We start from the raw sequence: 24,216 nt of genomic DNA, 5'->3' as shown, positions 1-24,216 counted from the left end.
CTTCGTATTTAAGGGGCCGGAATGTAGGCGCCAGAATTTGTGACATTTGTTCATGCTTCTTGCTTCGTGTTTGGTGTTAAGTTTTGCGTAATTAGTTTCTTTTGTTTTGTGCCCTTTTTGTATATGTTATGTTCATTTGCATACTCTATAAGTTCGGTTTGCGTGTAATTTATTTCAGTTAGTAGCGTCATTGGGTACTACGAGCGTCTCTGGTTTTCGGTTCGTCTTTGGTTTTTCACATTCGTCTTGTAAGTTTCTTCGTTTATTTCGCTTTGCCGCTTTTCTGCATTCTTCATGTTCGGTGGTTGTTAGTTATTTTATGTTCATTCCCGTGTTTGTAATTTTGTTATTTTCACTTACCGTGTTTCGATCATTGGGTGAAATAAATTTCTATGTAACGGAAGATCCGAAACGAGTTAAAAGCGTGTGCGACTTTAATGGTAGTGAAATAAAATAAAATAAAACAAGATAAAAATAAATCACTTGATCATATGGCAAGGTAGTGTTCAGGAAAATCCGAACGTTTTGATTGGTTCTGTCTTGGTCGGGATTTTGCCGTCTTTTGTTGGTGTCATGAACTGTTAACATTAATTTTAGGCCATTTGCATGATGGCGTCATTTGACTACAAATACCAAAATCCTTCACTTTTTCTGTTTCTTATGCTAATCGGGGCAATTGTTATTTAAACTCAACCGGGAATTCAAAATTTAAATAATAAAGAAAAAACGAAAGGAATTCTGGTAGTTGTAGTCAAATGACGACAACGTGCAAATCTGCTATTGACGTCATTTTGACCAAAAAATCTGCGAAACCTTGTTAAGGATACTTGAAGCCCTTAGCTGACTAAACGTTGAGCCCGCGATAGTTGCCGCTGACTGAAACAATATGGCGTCCTCCGGTGACAACGCAAGAGTGAAGGTTTGTTTTGTGTTTTGGAAAAATTCAAAATGTTTTTTCCTTTCACTGAGAAAAAATTATTCCATTCCGTTTTCTAAAGGGTATGACAGTCGTAAAGCCAGTCATATTTGGAAATGTGTCGCACTACTTTGGAAAAAAACGAGAAAGCGACGGTCACACACACGGGTGGACAGTGTTTCTTCGACCTTTCAAGAATGAGGTGTGTAACACTCGTTGAACACGGTTACAGACCAGAATTTATGTTTTTTTTAATGAAGTTTTAGGGTATGAAAATAGCTAGTTTGCAACCCAGGGAAATATAAATTTCACTAGCAAAAAGTCCCATCAAGATGCAAACAAATCCTTTCAATAGACCATTTTACAAAGAGAAGTATGATCATCGCAGTAAATTTTCCAATTTAAGCAACTGGAAAGAAGAAGCCTGAAAAAAATCAGGGCTTCAATGGGATTCAAACCCATGACCTCCGCGATACCGGTGCGATGCTCTACCAACTGAGCTATGAAGCCACACATTAGGAGCGAGGTCAATTAATTGAGTTCATATCTTCCCGTGAGTGAAATGATGTGAAGTATATATGAAATAATTCATATTTCAACTGCGGTAGTAGATGAAAGTGAAGTATGATCATCGCAGTAAATTTTCCAATTTAAGCAACTGGAAAGAAGAAGCCTGAAAAAAATCAGGGCTTCAATGGGATTCGAACCCGTGACCTCTGCGATACCAGTGCGATGCTCTACCAACTGAGCTATGAAGCCACACATTAGGAGCGAGGTCAATTAATTGAGTTCATATCTTCCCGTGAGTGAAATGATGTGAAGTATATATGAAATAATTCATATTTGAACTGTGGTAGTAGATGAAAGTGAAGTATGATCATCGCAGTAAATTTTCCAATTTAAGCAACTGGAAAGAAGAAGCCTGAAAAAAATCAGGGCTTCAATGGGATTCGAACCCAGATTCTTCTTTCCAGTTGCTTAAATTGGAAAATTTACTGCGATGATCATACTTCACTTTCATCTACTACCGCAGTTCAAATATGAATTATTTCATATATACTTCACATCATTTCACTCACGGGAAGATATGAACTCAATTAATTGACCTCGCTCCTAATGTGTGGCTTCATAGCTCAGTTGGTAGAGCATCGCACCGGTATCGCGGAGGTCACGGGTTCGAATCCCATTGAAGCCCTGATTTTTTTCAGGCTTCTTCTTTCCAGTTGCTTAAATTGGAAAATTTACTGCGATGATCATACTTCACTTTCATCTACTACCACAGTTCAAATATGAATTATTTCATATATACTTCACATCATTTCACTCACGGGAAGATATGAACTCAATTAATTGACCTCGCTCCTAATGTGTGGCTTCATAGCTCAGTTGGTAGAGCATCGCACCGGTATCGCGGAGGTCACGGGTTTGAATCCCATTGAAGCCCTGATTTTTTTCAGGCTTCTTCTTTCCAGTTGCTTAAATTGGAAAATTTACTGCGATGATCATACTTCACTTTCATCTACTACCGCAGTTCAAATATGCATTATTTCATATATACTTCACATCATTTCACTCACGGGAAGATATGAACTCAATTAATTGACCTCGCTCCTAATGTGTGGCTTCATAGCTCAGTTGGTAGAGCATCGCACCGGTATCGCGGAGGTCACGGGTTCGAATCCCATTGAAGCCCTGATTTTTTTCAGGCTTCTTCTTTCCAGTTGCTTAAATTGGAAGATTTACTGCGATGATCATACTTCACTTTCATCTACTACCGCAGTTCAAATATGAATTATTTCATATATACTTCAGACCATTTTACAGTTGTCTGCTCAGTGACCTGGCCTTTGTATGGCAGCGAGGCTAGAGTTGACCTTGTTTTGATACAGACCTCACTGCTTTTGTTGCGTAAAACAAGTTGTTCTGATGCTAACTAGGTGCATTTACATGACAAAAGCAGTGAGGTCTGTATCAAAACAAGGTCAACTCTAGCCTCGCTGCCATACAAAGGCCAGGTTACTGAGCAGACAACTGTAAAATGGTGTATTTGTAACTACGATTTTAGATGAAAGTATATGTAATATCTGTTACAATATACGCCTCTTCCGGTTGATTGTTATTCGTAGTGATTGTGCAATGATGATATATCGAGTTACGTGTGATCCGAATAAAGTTCTCATATCATCCTGCACATGGTCGTGTACACAACTTGATACATGGTGTCAGAAGTAAAACTACCCCAATACTAGTGAATACGCCTGTATAGGCCGACCATTGCTGTTACTACGAGTATTACACTCATTTCAAGGAACACAGTCGCTCTACACGATGCCAGAGACAGAACCGTCGACGAGTGTCCCACGTGCGCTTACATTTACGTCGAATTTCCCGATTCCTTCGCCGATGAACGTCAAGGGCGATGCAGTGAACAATTGGGAATTCTTTCGGCAACAGTGGACAGACTACGAAGTCGCCACAAGCCTCGACAAGCAAGAACAGAAGATTCGTCTGGCTACATTTCGTTCCGTAATGGGCAAGGAATGTTTGCAGATATTTCTAAACCTGAAACTCAGCCCCGAGGAGCGAGACGACATAAGCGAATGCATTAAGGCGTTAGAGTCGTATTTCAAACCGAAGAGAAATGTAGTCTACGAGCGCTACCAATTCAACATGTGCACACAGAACCTCGAAGAGCCCGTGGATAGTTTCATTAACCGATTGCGAAAGGCCGCATCCACGTGTGAATTCGGAATGCTGACAGACGAGCTGATCAGAGACAGATTGGTTATTGGTCTACAGGATCATTCAACAAAACTGCGTCTCCTGAAAGAAGAAACTCTAGATCTCAACAAGGCCCTCAACATTTGTAGGTCCAGCAAAGCTGCAAGCCACCAGCTAAAAGCCATGAAGATAGACGAAAAAAAAGCCACAGAGGAGGTCCGTGTTGTTCGAGAACGCAATTCACGTGATCACAAGAAACGTGATCCCAAGAAACGTGATCCCAAGAAACGTCAAGATCAAGCGCCAATGCGAAAAGAGTGGCAGTGCTTTAATTGTGGAGGAAAACAGAGACACAACCTCGAAAATTGTCCGGCTTACGGCCATGAATGCAAAGCATGCAAGAAGCCCAACCACTTCGCGTCAGTATGCAGATCAGCTCCTAGACGACAAGTTAAACAAATAGCCGAGGAAACCGATGACGAACAGGAAACAGACTCCGATGAATTCTTATACCAAGTCGAAGAAGTTTCGTCAGTGCAAGCCAAAGGGAAACAGCTCTTCGCCTCGCTCGAATTCTACGATGCTAACGCTCGTTACAAGACAAAATTGGATTGTCAGTTGGACACAGGAGCGACGTGCAATGTTCTAACTCATCACGACCTGTCAGTCATCAGCCAGAACGGAAATCCGGCTCTTCAAACAAGCAAGGTCACACTCCGTTTGTTTAATGGCTCGGTGATGAAACCACTTGGAGAAGTGAAACTCAACGTTCTCAAAGAAAACAAGCAACGGCACGAGCTCAAGTTTCAAGTTGTAGAAGGAAACAGCAAGCCGTTATTGTCCGCAGAAACTTGTGAAACGCTAGGACTACTAAAAATAAACTGTGAGCCGACAACGTTAGTTAACACTATTCAAGAAACCAAACCACTGCTCACCAAAGAAAAGGTCCTCACTGACTTTAAAGACGTGTTTGAAGGCCTCGGACACATTGGCAAAGCAAGTTTCACAGTTGACCCAGAAGTCACGCCAGTGCATCACGCACCCAGACGCATTGCAGTCATGCTACACAAAGAAGTCAAAGCAAAACTAGAAGAGCTTGAGAAGAAGAACATCCTAGTAAAGGAAGCTGAACCCACTGATTGGATCAGCAGTATGGTCGTCGTTGCCAAGCCTGGCAAAATCAGAATATGTCTAGATCCCAAGGACCTTAACGGAGCAGTAAAACGGCCAAAATACCAGATGCCAACCTTAGAAGAAGTCCTTCCACGGCTAAGCAACGCCAAAGTCTTCACAACGCTAGATGCAAAGGATGGATTTTACCAGATTAGTTTGGACGAAACAAGCAGCAAAATGACCACCTTTTGGACGCCCATGGGCCGGTACCGCTACCTTCGCATGCCGTTTGGCGTCTGTGCCGCACCGGAGGAGTTTGAATGCAAACTACATGAGCACCTTGGTGACTTGGAGGGCGTAGAAGTGCTACGAGACGACATTCTGGTGATAGGGTCTGGTGATACTCTGGAGGAAGCCAATGCAGACCACAACAAAAACTTGCTTCAACTTCTGAAAAGAGCACGCAAGGTTAATCTGAAGTTTAACAGCAAGAAGCTGAACCTCCGAAAGCCAGAAGTCAAGTACATGGGTCATGTCCTCTCCAAGGAAGGGCTCAAACCAGACCCAGATAAAGTGCAAGCTGTCAGCGAAATGCCCAAGCCCACCTGCAAACAGGAAACACTCAGTCTTCTTGGCTTTGTAAACTATCTCGCCAAGTTCCTTCCCCGGTTGTCAGAGATTGCCCAACCAATACGAGAACTGACCAAGAAGGATGCGAGGTTCATTTGGTCCAGACAGCACGATGAAGCCTTTGAGCAGATCAGAAAACTAGTGACAAGCCACCCAGTGCTCAAGTACTACGACATGAATGCCGAGGTAACCCTACAGTGTGATGCCAGCGAGAAGGGCCTTGGAGCTACATTGTTGCAAAACGGACAGCCAGTTGCGTTCGCCTCCAGAACACTCTCACAAGTAGAGCAACGGTATGCACAGATAGAAAAGGAGTGCCTGGCCATCGTCTTTGGCTGTTCCAAATTCAGCCAGTACATTACAAGAAGAGGGAAAATCACTGTTGAGACTGACCACAAGCCGCTACAACCCATCTTTAAGAAGTCTCTCCTAGCAGCCCCAAGCAGACTACAGAGAATGCTCCTGCGACTTCAAAGGTACAACTTAGAAGTGACGTACAAACCAGGATCCCAAATGTATGTAGCAGACCACCTGTCAAGAGCTTATCTCAAGAATCAAGACGATCAGCCTCACGACGACTTTCAGGTGTTCGCTCTAGAACTTGAAGAAATTAACCCATTGGATACAGTCAAGATCACCAGTGAAAGATTAGCACAACTCCAAAAAGCCACAGAACACGATCCTGTAATGCAGACACTCAAGAGCACCATACTCGTGGGATGGCCTGACACAAGAGAACAAGTTCCCATATCCATCCGAGAGTACTGGAATTTCAGAGAAGATCTCACACTGCACAATGGCATACTCTTTAAAAGCCAGCGCATTATCATTCCTCGTGCGCTGAGAACCGAGGTGATATCACGGCTACACGCCAGTCATCTTGGAATAGAAGCATGCCTGAGAAAAGCAAGAGATCGAGTCTACTGGCCAGCCATGAACAGTGACATCAAAGAAGCAGTAGCGAAGTGTGATGTGTGTGCCGAGTATCAAGCGAGTAACCCTCAACAGCCACTGCAGACTCACAAGATTCCAGACAGGCCTTGGAGTCGACTAGCTGCAGATTTGTTTACGCTTCACTCTAAGGACTATATAGTCCTTGTAGATTATTACTCCGACTTTGTCGAAGTCAGCCCTCTCAAGCAGACCACCTCGTCAGCCATAATCAAGTTCATGAGAGTACAGTTCAGTCGGTACGGTATTCCGGATATCTTGGTTTCCGACAATGGACCACAGTTCGCCAGTAGAGAGTTTGCCGAGTTCGCAAAACAGTGGGAGTTTCAACATGTCACCTCATCTCCTTACCACCCAAAGTCCAATGGAAAGGCAGAATCAGCAGTCAAAGCTGTCAAAAGTCTCTTCAAGAAGGCCCTGAAAGATGACAAAGACCCCTGGCTAAGTTTGTTGTCCTACAGAAATACCCCTACAGCTGAAATACAGTCAAGCCCAGTCCAGCGGCTGATGTCAAGAAGAACAAAGACACTAGTTCCCATAGCAACCAACCTGCTGTATCCTGAAGTCCCTGAAGGAGTGCCAGACAAAATCCAGCAGAAACGTCAGAAAGCCAAGAGCTACCATGATAGAAATGTCAAAGCGTTACCGGACCTCGACATTGGTCAGGAGGTACGCATTGCTCCACTCCACAGAGGCAAGGCTTGGGAAGCGGGAACCTGTCTACAGAAGCTTTCTGATAGATCCTATCTGGTAGAAGCCAACGGAGAAGTGTTGCGGCGAAATAGACAAGCAATCAAGCCAACTCCAGAAGCACTACCAGCATCAGAGGATGACCCCGAAACAGCCCTGTCACCGCCCACAGACTCTCTGTCCAACACAGCCGGTCCTGTGCCCAGTCCACCAGCACTAAGATCGAGTTCTAGGACTATCAAACCATCCGTGAGATTCCAGGACTACGTGTGTTAAGGACATGGACCATAGTTCTCATACCTTTATAGTACAGTTACAGTTTCAGAACAATGAACAATAAGATGCTATTAGAGAGAAAGTTTAGTTTTTTTATGCGTTGATAAAAGGGGAGATGTTACAATATACGCCTCTTCCGGTTGATTGTTATTCGTAGTGATTGTGCAATGACGATATATCGAGTTACGTGTGATCCGAATAAAGTTCTCATATCATCCTGCACATGGTCGTGTACACAACTTGATACAATATCCCAGAGAATTCTTTTGTCTTTTCCTCCAGCTCATAATGTGAAATCATGTCTTGAATGGTTCTACTGAAGTGGGTTATTAAAAAACTCACAGACAGAGGGACAAGTGTACAATTTATTGATAGATAGATAGATTGATTGATTGGTTGATTGATAGATAGATTGATTGATTGATTGATTGATTGATGGATTGATTGATCAATAGTTTATCATTATTGACTAGCCGACTGACTAATTAAATGGCTAATTGAGAACAGTAGGGGCTGAGTGGAGAGGCATTCTTTTATTTACAGAGTGCTGTTGAAAGTTGTCAACAGTTCAACCATGAAGCATTTTCTAAATCAAGTTATATTTTGTAGGACATGTCAAGTTATGTGAAAAAAGTTCACTTTAAACTTCATGAAAGTTATGCTAATCCCTTGAGAGGTAAGAGATGTGAGGACTAATGAATCAGTTTTCAGTAGATATTTTTGACTCTCCAGTCACCAGATTTATGTTAACTGCTTTTATTTTTAGGATATAAATACATTTTCATTGGTAGTAGATAGGGCTTTCCTAAGTTCTAGAAGACTGCCATACATAACCAAGGAAGAAGGCTAGCAGGACAGGCAACCATTTTTCTTTGCGAGCCTGGGACATTTTGACTTCTTCAATTACGAGACCGAGACTTCAAAGTCATTTGAATGCAAGCTTGAGACATTTAGATTCTAAGATGTTCAGATGCTGTATATGAAAAAAAACACACTGGTGCTTTGATACTCTCTTAGGCTTGCTAGGAATCTCGTCTGCAAGAAAGCTTTGCGAAAAAATTGAGACTGTGAGACACACATAACCGCTAAAAAAACCGCCATGTTTTTTGAAGGACCATTGGGTGATTCCAGAAAATATCCATACCCTACTATGGGTGGCATGAACATGTTAACCCCACCCTCCCTTGCCCTCGGAACTTCCAAAATGTGCTACCCCCTATGCCCTCCAAATTCCAAAATCATTAACCCCTCCTCCCCTCCGGAATTTCTGATTTTTTCCAGACCTTTAGAATTCCTGTTTGACTGCCTAAAATTTCTAATGAGCAAACAGCAAACTTGCACTTTTTCCCCCTCCAAGAAAATTCTGCTCACAATTTTCAGCCAAGCAAACAAGCAACTCAAGTTTGTACCTTTTCTTTCTAAGTGTTATATCTGGAAGTTGCTTAACACCAAATAAAACTTTTTGTTTTCAGTTCATTAGCTTCATATTTTCAGGAGAGTAGGCCAACACCTACCTGGTCGATCTCTATCCTGCTTCCGCATTCGGTTCATGCTTCATTTACAAACTAGAACAGTTTTTAGATCAGCAATTTCAAGTCAAGATTTTACCGTCTTCTCCCTCTAGAAATTCAGAGTTGAACCCCCAATGCATTTGAAATTCCAAACTGCATAATGCCCCCTCCTCAATGCCTTCAGAATTCCAGTCCAAGAAGCCCCCCCTCTCAGAATTCCCGTGGTAGGGTATGAATATTTTCTGGAATCATCCATTCGCACCGCTAGATCTTCTTAAAACAGTACCGTGTTATGTTTTGGGACAAAATGCCTCACTCTGTCACATTGCCTCCTCGCAATAAAATCCTTCAATATCTTCTATAGTTGGTTTCATAACACTGTTGGGTTATAAACCTACTACAGCTGGGCCTCCACTAATGGCCACCTACCTGCGATGACCACCTCTCTACGACAACCACTTTCTTTTGTCCCAGTGGATGGTCCATACATTCTCTCTTATTTTAACCTCGCTACAACAGCCACCTCTCCACAATGGCAACAGCCACCAAAATATGTCCCAAACTACCAAAATAACTTCTCCATAATGGCCAGTTATCAATGACTGATGAATGCTGTATACAAATCCCCATGTTATATAGTAAAAGGTCACACAACTTCATCCCACCACCCCTACCACCCCTACCACCCCTACCCCCCTACCACCCCTACCCCCCATGTGTAACGGCCACATCCCAACAAGAGTGACTTTTCTTAGTCCCAAAGGTGTCCATTGTGGAGAGGTTTGACTGTTTATCAGAGTTGTCTCTCACTCCAGTATGTGGAGAAAATACTTGTATTTTCACTGCCATGCAGATGTTTTCTGTTGAAATTTTTCTCTACAAACTAAAGTAGCTATAGCTACCCACATATACCAGACAAACTAACGGTGCACTAACTAACATTTGCGTTTTTCTTATTGAACAGTTGTAACAAAACCTCCGTATGAAGTGAATGAGTCAGGCTGGGGAGAATTTGAAATACAGATCAAAATCTTCTTCATGGATCAGGCAGAGAGACCAGTTAGTTTACACTGCTCTTATGTCTAATGGAAACTGCTAAAATCATCAGTCCTGCGACAGATGTTTTCTACTCTTTCATGAGTTAGATTTCTAACAAATTATTTTTCTTATGCAATAATCTTTTTTTAATTTTTTAATTTGCTTGCATCATTATTTGGTCTTCTCTTCAATGTAAAATGCATACTATTCTAAAATAAAATATTTTGTAGTATATTTATGTTAGAAATAAGAGGAGCATTTTGTATGGTACATGTATCTAAATTTAATGATATAAAAAGCTTATTTGAAAGATAGCAGATACCTATGCAAAAGTGAAGCAAAAAAAGATGTAGTAAAAAAACAAACCACTTATACTTAGCCTACTATGGGGTTTACTAACCAGAGAAGAACTTTGTTAACCTTTCTCGAGACATAATATTTATTTTTCCTGCCTTTTTTTTTGTTCTTCTTTTCAGGTGACATTTTATCATCTTTTGAAGCTTTTCCAAACAGAATCTGCTCTTGCCTCTGGAAAGAAGCAGTTGGTTTCTGAGTTCTATGATGAGATTGTGAGTGAAATAAGTTGTTTAATAGACCAACAGGCGCTGCTCATTTTGAATTCACTGTTATTGCTGATAGGCTGTAAATGCAGCCACTAAATATTGGAATCATCTTAATTACATCAAGAAATATTATAATAAATTACTGCTTGACTCAGTCATTTGCTTCATGCATAACAGCTTAATGCATGCTTTGCTCAAGTGAACTTCACACAGGAGCTGATCATACGTGTATGCTTTAGGTAGAAAAGTGAACTCTGCATATGAGCCAAGTGGCCCACCAGGCTGGCATAATTTATCTCTCCAGTTTCTGTCACATCAAGCGACTAGGAGTATTTCTTCTTCCCCCCCCCCTGGATGGGATGCTAGTCCATCACAGGGTTACCCCATAGCAGTGCATCCCCTGGTACCCACTTATACACCTAAGTTGAGTTAGGCATTGTGAGAGTAAAGTGTCTTGCCTAAGAACACAACACAAATGTCCCCAGCCAGGGCTCGAACCATGACCACTCGATCCTGTGCCAAGCACAGTAACTAAGAGGCCACCGTGCCTGCCACTAAGTTTGCTTTCTTGAAGTAGTTTATTCAAGTGAGAGCAAATCTTTAATGGTACTTTTGTCCCTAAATTTTATTTAGGCCAACAGTGGACTTTTCCAATAGACACAACTAGCCTTGCAAAATTATTTCATCAAGATTAGGTCCTTGATTAGTTTCCATCTTTGGTAAAATGTTGCAATAGTAGAACAGAATATTGTATCATTTCATGTGGATGGTTTGTTTTCCAGATTTTCCAAGACCCCACACAGATGATGCATCAATGCTTACTGAGTGCAAGACAGTTGCCGCCAATAAAACACGAGTCAGACTGTAAGTAGAGTTATAGTGTTATGGTCGACGCAGACTTCAATTTTCAAAACTTCCTGACTTTTCCTTGATAAAAGTAAAATTTCTGACCAAACAAAGAAGAAAATTTTAGATTAGTAGCATTCGTACAGCCATCCTTTCCACCCATTTATTAAAGACTCGTATGTTTTCAACAAATTCATCGTCTTCATTAAGAAAAAAAAGACATCTTTGAGATCACAGTGAGCTGAAATGTTTCTTCCAGCTTTCAAATTTATTTAAAAATCAGCGGCGTTATAATTTCAATTTTGTTTGACTTTTCTTCAAATGTCAGTTTTTCGTGACTCACAATAATATAATTTAAATTTTCCCCGACTTTTCTTCAAAATGTCAAATTTCTCTGACTCAATAAAATTCCCTGACTTTTCCCTGACCTTGAAGAATTTTTTTCACCCTAACCATTTCCTAATTCTTGGCAACCTTGGAACAAATAATCCATTTCTTGTGGTAATAAACATTTATTTTTAATTTGTATTCTTCTGCACAAAGGGGCTGAAATTGAACAAAGAACAACGGCGTCCATTGGCGGTGCCCGACAAAAGATCGGCAAAGAAATCAGCGAGTTACACGAGAAGCTTAAAGTCTGCAAGGACGCCATTCACCAAATGAAAGCTGAAATAGCCAAACTGGAACAACAAGATCAAGAGAGCCAGGACCCCACCACGGCGCCGGCTGTTTTACAATAAGGAAGTGTTGTGTTCGGCAAATTATCCGAAGATCTACCGATAATTTCCGACTATGGTTTCCGATTATTATCGAGCACGTCAGAAGTTGGTATTCCAGCTTGTTATCATCAGCATATGTACTGTTGCTTAGCAACTTTCAGCGGGCTCAGACTGTTCCATCAATCAAATAGGGAAACTCTGAGCAACTTACACATCAAGTAAAAAAATACTTGTCGTGCAGTCATTTTGTAATATACGAACCGAATATATTCCACATTGCGATGGAAAGGAGTAGCGCAACTTTCTTTTCTCCTGTATTTATTTCCAGTGAATAAATATTGAGTCTTAGGCTTATAAAACGCTTGCCTTTAGATCAGACCTGAAGATTTGGGAAAGCATTTAAGTAATCGATATTGTTTTCATAAATTGCTCGATGTTATTATTATACAAATTATTTAATATATGTATTAGTTTAGCTAATAATCATCCGCCATTTGACCCGCAAAAATCCAGATCCGTTGCATTGTTGCGTTTTTGCCTGCAATCCACATTGATAGCGTCTGATCCTGTCGTACCCACAAAAACGCACTCTACTCTTTTTTTTTCTATAACAATATTGTTTTTCCGGCCCAGGCTCAACATTGCTGAAAATATTCTTGTCAATATTCTTAGATTAGATAAAGGAATACAAAGTAGACTATGACGATAAAACGTCAGATTCATCTGTCCTATCATGTACATTGATGGCTTTGAAGTAATTTGGGAGCCAGACTGCACGAAAAGATGGTAAGCCTAATGTGACTTACGGAACTTCTTTCAGAAAGGTTATTAAAACTGAACATACGACTAGTTCTGAGTTTGTTGCTTGTGGATAGTTTTGCCGTTTAGAGAAAAGGATGAGTTTTATACGGTTTAGTTAGAAACATAATTGTATTGTATTTACGAATGTTCAACACACAAAATTATATTCTTTTCTAAATCCCAGTCTCTGGTTTATTTTTAAAATATTCTTAGAATTTCACAAATTTCAGCTTCAATATTCCTAGAAAATCTATTCTTATATATCTAAAAAATAAGAGCGTAGCGTGGAAGGAGCCGGAAACTCAAACCTATCTATGTATAGAGTATATTGTCTGTATTTCGGGTCAAATCCGCCGGTCAGTTATCTTTCGGATGTGTTTGTTCAGGCTTTGAAGTTTGCTTTTCTTTCATCCTAGAAGTCAGTTCCATCTAATGAAATTTGTTTTGCTTTTTTTGAGGGTAACACTAAATTGGATATCGTTTGCAGAACGGTAAATTAGTTGATAGTGCGTTTTTAAAAGAAACCTAGCCCATCGGTTGGCTAGGATTGCGACTTGAAAGCGATGCTTCCTCGCGATATTGGACAACCCGGCATAACCCGGAATTGTCGGCGAAATAAATCAACGTCAGTGTGATTCAATAAATAATGCTCTCTGCCAGACTTGTGGATTACACGTTAATTTATACCTCAAACTCGATATCGCAGCAATCAGTGATTTGCGATCAGTATATGCCTGTGAGCTTTTAGCGTGAAATTTAACGAGCTTTCAACTGATCAAAACTTTCAAACTGTTATTGCACGAACTAAGTGACAGGAAACCGGTTGAAACTGTAATAGAACAAACTCGAAACAAAACGACTGAGTCATTGACAGTGTTTCCGTAATCTCTAATGATAGTGCGGCAAGATCATAAAATACTCTGGTATTTGCTCGTTAAATGAAAACGGAAACATTACGGACTTTGCGCTGTTTACTTGCAAAAATGGATAACGAAGCTATTCAATTTCAGACGATTAATGGGGTTTAGAGATTGGCTCGGACGTGGAAACCTATCAAAGGCAGAGATGACAGGCAAGTGTCAATATTCAAAAGCCCTCTTAACAATGGTACCTAAAAGATAGCACACAAAATTTCTATTAACATCCCAGATTTTGTGACTGATTTTAAAAAAAGGCCAAGATCCCATCTCAGCATGACGTTATTGGACTTTGTGGATATGCCATCGAGAGGAAAAAAGCGAATTGAGATTACTTCGTGTTTATACAGCTGGCTTGGTGACAAGAAACCTTCTTGATGTGGGACAGAATTTGCAGCTGAGCCCTCTCCAAACCAAACAAGTTCATTAGCCAATGACAGGACGTCATCCCTTGAGCGTATATTGCGCTGTCCCAAAACATCATTTATTCCTGATTTGCCGTTTCGCAACCAATGAAAGGACGTAGAAACTGCGAATTTAATTTCGTTTGGAAGGAGCCCAAAATATCGCATTTACTTCACACTATCAAGAGCAGCCAGTTGGTAATTCGAGTGTCTGGAAAGAGCAAATTTACGACGTAACCGTGTCGGATGGCGTCTAAGCTGTGAGCATTTTCCGTTTCGCTTCGGAATCATGTTTGGCGGGCAATGTTTAACCAAGCTTCTTTTACATTGTAAGTAGAACTGCTAGCTTAAATTACGTAACCTTAATTCTGTACACGAAAATTGAATCGTTAATTTAAGAAACAGCTATTCGCGAATCTACTTCAGTTTTTTCATTGACTGACCGAGATTTTCGTTTCTCGTTTAGATATTACGGTCGCGCTATTCGCGGGATGTTCAGCATTATACCCAGGTGTCTTCAACGCTTGTCCTCAGGTAATAACTGTGATATTCTCTTAAATCCCGATTTTTCTTCTTCTAGGGGTGAAGCAAGCGTTTCTTAATCCCTAAGTCTTGAGAATTAACGAATTAAATGAAGCGAGCTCGTTGGCGTCTAAAGCAAACATTTTGGATACAAAAGGACTGCGCGTTGTGAAAAAGCCATTTTTTCCTTTTAGATTTTCGTATATATTAACCATTTGCCATAGCTTATCCATTTTAAGCATTCAGGCATTCTTTCTTTGCTTCAAAAAAATTAGGTTAGAACTCGTGTCATAGGGCTTTAGTGGCAATAAGAACATGCCGAATTTATGCTGTAATCCCTGGACTACCGGGTATTGTGAAATTTGGGCGATTTTATTTTGCATATGTATACATGATGTAATCTTTTCCCTCATAAAAAAACTTGCTTCGTTCCGTACCATTGCGAGAAAAATTTTAAGGGAAGCTGCAGCTGAAAAAGGCCATCTTTCAAAAATGATCTCGACAAACTTGTGGGCAAGATGTTCGAATTTAAAGTCATTATACAAATTAAAACCGAACTTTAATACTCCCACTTTAGTTAGCGCTTTAGTCGGAAATTTATTCCTAATAAATACTGAAATATTTTGTCTATCGTGAAAGAGGCTTATCTTCGCGTAAAAAGAGAAAACCTCTTTCCTAAATCAAACGATTCGCTGTTCTGAAATCGAAATGCGATTTTCTCTTTTTTTTGGCGTTAATTCGAAGAACAAAAATAACCTATTTAGCGAGGAACGAATATGTCATTTTATGGTCGTCAGGCGATTACAAAGCCGTTTAAAATTTAATCGGTGAATATTTGGCAAGTCTCGCCTGAAACTGCTGAATCAAACATTTATGAAGATATGAAGAGAACAACTATTCAATCCAACGAAAAATTGGTCTAGATAAATTTTAAAAAGTCGATTGTCAGTTTATTTGCATGGAACAATTGTAACAAAGTTCAATCGATAATGTAAATGTACCATTGTTACAACAGTCAATCAACAGAGTTGTGAGAGGTAACTTAGAAGATTTTATCGTTCCTTCGCCAAAATATCCAAAAGATTTCTCTCTGAAATGCGAAAATAGAGTTTACGAGACTTCTGGCTAGGAATTTGATTAAAACGCAATTCGACTAAAATAACTGTCACTTTCATTAGACTGCATGAATGGCGAACCTTGAAAGTTTAGTTAAATTAATTTAAAGGAACAAAACATTATGCAGCTGAAGTGAGCGAGTAGTCGCTCGATGTTTATAAATCCTGGATTTCAATCGCCATTTTGCGGACAGGTTCTAAGTTACAACGCATCAATGGAAAAAAGGATGGATTTAAAGAATTTTCTCGAGGCGACTTTCTATGAAAATTTCTAAAACGAAAATTGAGCATCATTTAAGAGATGCGTTTGATAATACTGCGAAGATGAAAAAAAAAAAAAAAGAAAAAAAAAAAAAAAAGACAACAAAAGAAAACAATGCTTTGTCTCCAATAAAGCAAGGGAGGTTATGAATTTTTTATTTCAATGAGATCTTTGAATAAGTAGCGACGGGTTTTCACTGAGTAATTAATCTCGCGGCCGCTTTTAAGTTCTTTGTTGTGAGAGAAAAACTGGCACAGGAACAAAGTACCAGACATTTTGCAGTTCTATAAATAGCCGAAAAAACAAATTCAGTATTCTAAGTTTTTAATTATTTTCACCACCACCCTAACTTTCCCCTAGACATTTATATCGGTGTTGAAAATTCGAAAAACTCTTACTGAGAATATTCAGAAAACTGAGGAATTTATAAAACATTTGCGTGGAGACCTTGTTTTTACTCGTTTCATAATTAAAAATACAATTGCGTAGAACTCTTGGCGTCAATAGATAATATAACATGTCTTAATTTTTAATAATTAAGGTTTACCCCGTTCAGGCTATATTATTCGAGGCTATATTATTCGCGGCTCTAATCACAGAGACAACGACAAAACGTTTTTCTGTAAAAATAACTAAGAATGCTTTTCTTGAAAAATTCCAAAGGCTGTACAGTTCATGTTAATTTTTTTAAAGATATCTTTATCATTTTTTCAAATTTAAGTCTTAGGATAGAAAAGTTACAAAAATTGAAAACACCTTGTTTCCAATAAAGCTATATAAATAAATGATGATTGAAACCTAAAACGGGGATTTTATCTGACCAAAACCGACTCTGGAGACAATAAACTGGGTCAATTGCATAGCTTGTGACATCGCCAACATGGTCTTGGCTACCAGTAGACATTTAGCGCAGCTCATTGCCAGGCAAAAAAGCCTTAAACTATTTAACTGGCCAACTGCTCGATAATCTTGCCCTGAACATGTTTTTATATAAGCCGTACATGGTTGCCATGCTCGAAAAAGGCAAAATACGTATACCTTTTACTCTATAATAAAAACTTCGCATTTTCTTCATAGATATTTAACAATTATTCCACGAGCGCGCGTTGGTTATGTCATCTCAATGATCCAGTTTTTAATAATTGGAATTTTACCAAGGCCTCTATGTGCCCTGCAGTTTTGTTATATGTATTGTGTATGAACAATTACTAACCATTTGATGTTTTTCTAGGGTTCATGTAACAGTTCTCTTTCAAGTAACCTTTGCCCGGTGGTTAATAACGCGTGTACATGTGCCAAAAACAACAGTTCCGCCTGCGATAGTCTGGATCAGCAGGCGTTTGTGAACTTAACCGGGGCTACAAATGAAAATGCATCGCAGTGGACCTGCTGTTTTTGTTCCCTTAACTCAAGCTACTGCTGTAACAAGTGCAGCAACCCTACTCCTACCACAAGAGGTGAAACATAATTCCTTGTTCATTATGAAAACATGCAGAAACTAATTATAAATCGTCAATGTAGGAGTCCATAACTCAGTTTTGGACTCCAAGTTCGAGTTTCATGGGAAACAGGTTTGTTGTCAGTCGATTGTAGTATGTCTTCATTGCCACAAAAGTCACTCATTTGAAAACAGAATATGCGAAAATGGACCGTTTCGTCAGGAGAGATGACGAGGGTAAATGTTGTCGAAGAGGAGGTAGGTGGTGCAAAAGTGTGTTGCGAAAAAAAGCCAATAAAAGTCTGTGTAGGGCTAGTGGCCGATACACCTAGAACTTATCCCGGTCTCTAAGCGACTAGAAGCACTTCTACTCCCCTGGATGGGATGCTAGTCCATCGCAGGGTTACCCCCCTCCTCCCCCCCCCCCCCCCCGCCTAATCTAGCATTAAATATGCCGGTACCCGACCTGGGTGGATAGGCACTGTGAGAGTGAAGTATTTTGCCGAAGAACACAAGGCAGTGACCCTGGCCAGGGGCCTGTTTCTCGAAGGTCCCGAAATGTTTTCGCACCTGGAGCCCATTTTTCGAAAGCCACGGAAAATTTTCGGGCCCGGAAAGCCATAGCAAAATCTCGAACCTTACGATTACAGAGCTGTTTTATTTACATATTCTTAATATGAACCGAGGTTCCTTCATACAAGAAGTTTTAGGCGTATACACCTTTCTGTTATTTTATACAGATTAAATAAAAATGGCTTTGCGGGCCCGAAACGTTTTCGGGACTTTCGAGAAAGTGGCCCCAGGGCTCGAACCCGGACCACCCTACCCGGAGCCGAGCATGCTGAACACCAGGCCACTGCACCTCCACTAAATACATTAAGTGAGGTAATGCAAACCCCTTGGAGCTTGTAGTTAGTCACACTCTTTTACCACTGGACAGTTTTTTTTTAAAAGGTCTATTACAATCATGACGTTAAATTACTGTCTTGTTTACAGCTGCAGATCCACTAATTGATCTACCAACCAGATACTTCAGAATATTACTCGTGTTTGTACTAGAATGCAATCAGTTTTCAAACGACAAGGACAACTTAAATGACTCGCTGAAACAAGGAATAAACAGCCTAACCGGCTTGCCACTGGACCAAGTAACAGTAACAGATACCAGCTGTGCTACTGGTCAGCGACCTTACTGCGGGGTGGACGTGGACGGTATCAGGGCTCATCACCGCGCCAAGCGCTTGGCTGTAGGGGGTAGGATGAAGGGAAAATCTCAAACCAAACAGAACCCGAAAGACAACTCGTACGGCTCATATGAATACCAAGGAAGCTCAACTGATGTGACGTGTGACAGCTTGTCTGCAAACATGACGGTGTCTGGAAAGAACGTCACACGCCTTGAAATGTCTCTAGAGTTACTTCGCCAGCTACAACTTAACAATTCGCTTGATATCCAATTGTGGGATGGGCGTGTCATTTACTCCTCATTCATGCTATCGGCGATGGATGGTACTTCATATAGTCTGCACAAAGCGACCACGCCCAAGTCTCTTTCCCCGACAACACCGGGTTTGCCTCCATTAACGGTCGACATAAAACCTCTGATCTATGCCGCAGCTGCCTTCGGAGGACTGATAACCCTGTGCATTCTGTGGAAGTTTATTAAACATTCCTGGCTTCTTTCGAGAAAGAAGTTCACGCCAATCAACAGTGACCGCGTGGATCACAAGAAATCAGCTCAGCAGCTCACCAAGCAGCAAAAAATCATGCAAGCCATGGAAGAAAACGACCGGACGCCACATGGTATGTGCATACATGAAGTAGCGATAACTAAAGTGAGAAATTCAGTTAGAGTTTGTAAATAGAGAGCTTAAGCAATTACGCCGGCGACCCCGAAGACAACGCTCTGTAAAAAATGAATTTACATTTTACCTTGGAATGTCGCAATTGTCCTGACCTGTTCAGTGCGCCTATTGGTCTCAGAGCTTGCTCAAGCTAAGCATGTAATGCCAGCTTTCAGCTTCAAATGAAAATACAAAAAATTAGCCGACGTTGTTCGCGTTCTCTAAAATACGCTGATTTTAGTCATTTCACGTTGTTGTTCTGCAGGACGGTTAAGAAATGTACAAAGACTTATAACGCACGTGCACAGCCATTGTTAAACCTTTTGTTTAGTGGCGTTTTCGTCACCGTTGTGGTTACTCCAGTTATGGCGTTTACAGCAAACTGATGTTGTTTTGTTTTGTTTTGTTTTTTTCTAATCCCTATAAAAACAGTGCAACACCAAAATAGAAGAAAAAGCATGCTTTCACAGAAAATTCAAACATTCTTACTCAAGTGTACAAACAGCTGAAGACAGACGGCAAAGTTTAGTTTTCGCCGTTAATTTGCTTCTTGCTGTAAACGTAACTTTTAAATTTTGCTTTGGGACACTCACAAACAACTCCTTTGGGTTGAGCAGGCCAGAATTCACACAAGACAGCGATTAGCTTCTATTTCACCAACAAGTCCCTCTTGCATAAGACTCGCAATTTTTAGACGCATAATGTTCAGACTGTTCAGGCGCCACTGGAGCGTATGAATACTTAAAAGTTTTCATATCTTGATAGAAATAATAGCTTTTATTATCACTATGAAGTTGCCGTTGAGCTATAAGCATTGTGTTTCTATTTGTTCCCTTTTCTGCTAATTCCCTTTCTCGATTGTCTCTCGACGAACTAAGGGAAAAGAGTAAAGGCCGTCTCTTATTCATCTTTACTCGCGCACAATACAGTTCGAAAAGTTTGATTTTCGGGAAATAAAACATTGGACAACAAAGCTCCCGTCCACACTACATCAAATGTTTTCCATCCACACTACGCCGAAGGAATATCACCTGTCATTTTGGATTTGCGTTTGAGTAAAACTCGGGGAGGGGAATATCACGATTATCGTAACGTCACCGTTTTCGAAAACTTCGTTTTCAAAATGTTTCCCGTCCACACTAACACGCAAAACCGGCGTTTCCACATATGAATTCTTCCGGTTTGAAGAGCGTTTTCGAAAAGCTCCCTTTTCGTAACGGTTTTCAATTTCCTCCGGCGTAGTGTGGTGGGCATTCTTGGAAAGGGCGAAGAAACGAAACATTTAATGAAGTTATACCGTGCATATATTGGCGTCGTATCTGCCTTACTCCTAATGTCTTTCACTGTTTGTCATTTTACTCATCAGCCAGTGGGAGCGCGTTCACAACCAGCGGCTTGCCTCGAAGTAATAACGAGGCTACGAAAAAGCACCCCAAATGGTCGTCCCCAGGCTACCCAGCGAGGTCGCTGGAGCCGGCGTATAAACCAACCGAGCTGCATAACCAGCGGACTCCGCCAAGACTCATTCTGGACGACGATGGATCTGATCTTGAGGACAGACGGAGTATCGACAGTGGAAGCATAGTTAATCCAGGAGACGACGAAAATTTGAGCGACATTTTGAACAGCGACGATGAACGAGCGTTTCGGCCTTCTAGTGTGAGCTCGCATTTCTCAAAAGGAATTAAAAATCCGGGTTTTATTGAGGAGATAAACATGGACGAAACGGCTGGTGAGCCATATAAAATGCGACGAAAGTCACAGTCCCCAAGTCTGGCTAATGGCAGCGAAAAGCTTTCCGTCAACATGAGTGATGTCCCAGAAGAGAGAAAGGCATCCATTATTTCTTCTGATTTGAGCTTAGGTGAAGGGGAACGGACAGTTTTCCTGCCCGTGAAGAAAGAAAAGAAGATCAAAAAGCAAGAGAAACCGAAAAAAAGCAAAACCACTTTGTTATCCGCAAATACTGACAAAAATTTGAGGAGAGGGTCTGTAACGCCTGTAAACGAGGATAACGGGACGCGAGTAAACTCTGCGACACAAGCAAAGAGCCCTTGGAAATCGCCTACGCTACAAGTTACTGAAGGAGAAAAGAGAAGAAAGTCAATAACAAATACAACTGATAACGACAGAAAAGTTATCACGCCAAGAGATACATACGCGAAAGGAAAGAAGACCACGAAAGTGTCAACTTTAGAAAACGGACCAAAATCGGTTGTGAATGAAGAATTGGATGTAGGTAAAACTGGTGTTTCCGGAAAAGTCAAAAATGGTCGATCGATAACACCTGCGAGTCCACATCAAAGAAAAAACATTTCCATTGTTGCAAGTGGCGGAGACGACGAAGTCTCTGAGGGAAAACAAAAGAGGATAACTGCAACCTCAGCTACGCCTTTCAACGAACGCAGAAAGTCGACAGTCGCCGATGTGGAACAAAGAGAGAGTTCAAGAGGGAACGAAAGTAGGCTGAAAGAAATGTCAACCTCACCCGCCAATAAGCAAAAGAATTCCACCGTTGCAGATGATGGCAAAAGGAAAAAGAAAAAGCAGAAAAATGACAAAGAAAAGAAGAAGAAGAAAAAGACAGTTGATTCGGAGGATTCATCCGAGGAGACAACGGCGCACATTATTGAGGACAGTACAGGACTGAATGTCACACCGGCCTCACCTGGCACACAGCGAAGGCCCTCGGCAGTTTTACAAGAGAAAGAAACTAAAGTAAAGAAGAAAAAGAAAAGAAAGGACAGAGAGGAAAAGAAACGAAAGACAGAAGATTCCGAGCTATCTGGCGAAGAAGAAGCTGCCGAAGGCAAAACAAAGCATTTAGATGTAGATGGCATTGCTGTACCAGATGTAGAAACGAAGCGACGTAAGTCAGTCGTTCCCGATGAAACACAGAAAAAGAAAAAGAAGCAAAATGAAGCGACGACAACGAGAAGGAAATCTGAGATTCCTACAGCTAAGCACAGGGATCAAGACACCAATGGTTTCGTCCACAGCGCAAAGAGTTTAAGAATGGACTCGCTGACGGTTACACCGGAGGAAAAGCGCAGAAAGTCAATCGTCATTGAAGACATAGAAAGCAAATCCCAGACAAGCGACACTTCGTCTCGGAGAAAATCAGTCATTCCCGACATACCCACCGATTGGAAGAGGTCGGGCCCCGATCAAAACATCGCTCGTATGCAACCAAACAGCATTTCACCCATCCCCACTGGAAACAAATCACCACGTTTGATTATTAAGCCCTCTTACCATAAGTATTAAACAAAAGATGCACGGGCCCTCTCCTCAAAGGGCCTTACAAAATACCTTCTTGTAAGCGCCCTTAGAAAATAACTCCCTTCCTTTCGCGCCCATAACAAATTTTTGACTAATTCCTTCTAATTTAATCTCAAAGAAATTGTTCAAAGCGCCATGAATGCTTAAAGTAAAAGACTTAACATGTAGTTTTCAATTTCGCAAATTAAAGCTACAGGTTCTGAGAATATACAGTGAAGTGTGAATTCAGCTTCCCATGAAGGGTTATCTCACAGGAAAACACTGGATTCTCCCAAACTGTTCAAATAATGATCGTCATCAATGATAGCACGTTAAGTTTCACTTGATGCAGGAGACGAAGAGAAATGAAAGCCTGTGTTTACGACGAGGAAAGAGTGAGTGTTAAATTGCGACTTAAAAAGTCGCAGTATTAGAACAAATCAAAAAGTCCGACATCACAATCTATGCCAGAACCGATGCCAGGCCACGAAACTCAACTAAATGCGTCTCTTTAAAGTTCGAGGTTTAGATATTTCTAGTTTTGGGTTTATAGCCCTTTTTTTGAGACGAGGAAAGACTGATTGTTCAATTGCGACTTAAAAAGTTGCAGTATTACAACAAATCAAAAAGTTCGATATCATTATCTATGTAAGAACCGATGCCAGGCAAGGAAACTAAAATGTGTCTTTTTAAATTTAGAGGTTTAGATGTCTCTAGTTTTGAGTTTATAGCGCTAGCAACAAAAATGTTAATAACATGAAATCTATTGATAACACAGAGATAGAAGAATAAGACAATGAGGATCTGTAAATAAAATAATTGTGCAATAATTTAAAATAAACTACAGTTTCAACCATCAGTTCTTAAAAGCACATCCCCACCTTAACTCACACGACGTTATATTAACGTGTAAGAAGAATTTCTACATAAAAATATCTATCTGATAACCACTAACACACATCAGCAGTTGGGCCTTTCCAAAAGTATCCGGATATGTTGTGGGATATTTAGAGGTTCCAGGGATATTTCGAATATATTAAGATATTCAGAGAATCTAGGGATAATTGGAAATATTCATAGCTTTTTTGGCCAAGCCCTGTGTTTTCCTCGCTATTTTCTTGAGACAATACTCGGTTCTGTCAGAAATAACCCAGTTCAGCGATTTCCCGCTTGAAAAATGAATTCCAATAATTTCACATCACTGCAAGTACTAAAGCTACAATTTTCCAAAATGGCGGATGCTGGTAACATCGAGGCGCCTGAATCTCCTCGACTCCTCTTACTACTGCAAAACATTTTGAACATTTTGAACATTTCTGCCTTTATAGTGATTCAAAATCACTTCATTTTTAAACAAAAATATAGGATATTTAAAGGGTTTTTCGAGATATTTAGAATTTTTTGTGATATTTGGAAAATTTTCTGAGATCCGGAAAGATATTTGGACGATTTCATGTGTTTTCTTGGAAAGGCCTATCAACAGGATGCTTTATGCCAGTATTTATGCTACCTTTCTACATTAATTTACCAATCAAAACCCAAGCTAGAGTCGAGGACGAGGATACGTCATTCAAGGCGGGAAAAGATCGGCGCCCTGCGCCATCTCACTTCACGTCGATGCGTCAGTTTTGCACGCGCAGAAATCTCTCTTTGATTGGCTGAGAAAGTCAACCGAGGG

General features: G+C 40.6%; 2 protein-coding genes across 2 annotated transcripts; both read left to right on the top strand.

The window, feature by feature from the left end:
- Positions 1–785: 785 nt before the first annotated feature.
- LOC145481936 (YEATS domain-containing protein 4-like) lies at positions 786–12,954 on the top strand. The gene is made up of 7 exons (XM_081460512.1): positions 786–919; positions 999–1,118; positions 7,907–7,973; positions 9,773–9,867; positions 10,323–10,415; positions 11,192–11,273; positions 11,799–12,954. Exons 1-7 carry the CDS (start codon positions 887–889, stop codon positions 11,993–11,995), a joined length of 687 nt encoding a protein of 228 aa, XP_081316638.1. The 5' UTR covers positions 786–886; the 3' UTR covers positions 11,996–12,954.
- A 66-nt stretch (positions 12,955–13,020) lies between these two features.
- LOC145481935 (uncharacterized) lies at positions 13,021–24,209 on the top strand. The gene is made up of 5 exons (XM_081460511.1): positions 13,021–14,425; positions 14,563–14,630; positions 17,227–17,452; positions 18,430–19,236; positions 20,644–24,209. Exons 1-5 carry the CDS (start codon positions 14,386–14,388, stop codon positions 22,542–22,544), a joined length of 3,042 nt encoding a protein of 1,013 aa, XP_081316637.1. The 5' UTR covers positions 13,021–14,385; the 3' UTR covers positions 22,545–24,209.
- The last annotated feature ends 7 nt before the right edge of the window (positions 24,210–24,216 follow it).

This window comes from Orbicella franksi, chromosome 3 (assembly GCF_964199315.1).
Source record: "Orbicella franksi chromosome 3, jaOrbFran1.1, whole genome shotgun sequence".
NCBI lineage: Eukaryota > Metazoa > Cnidaria > Anthozoa > Scleractinia > Merulinidae > Orbicella > Orbicella franksi.
This window is presented reverse-complemented; position numbering and strand designations above follow the sequence as displayed.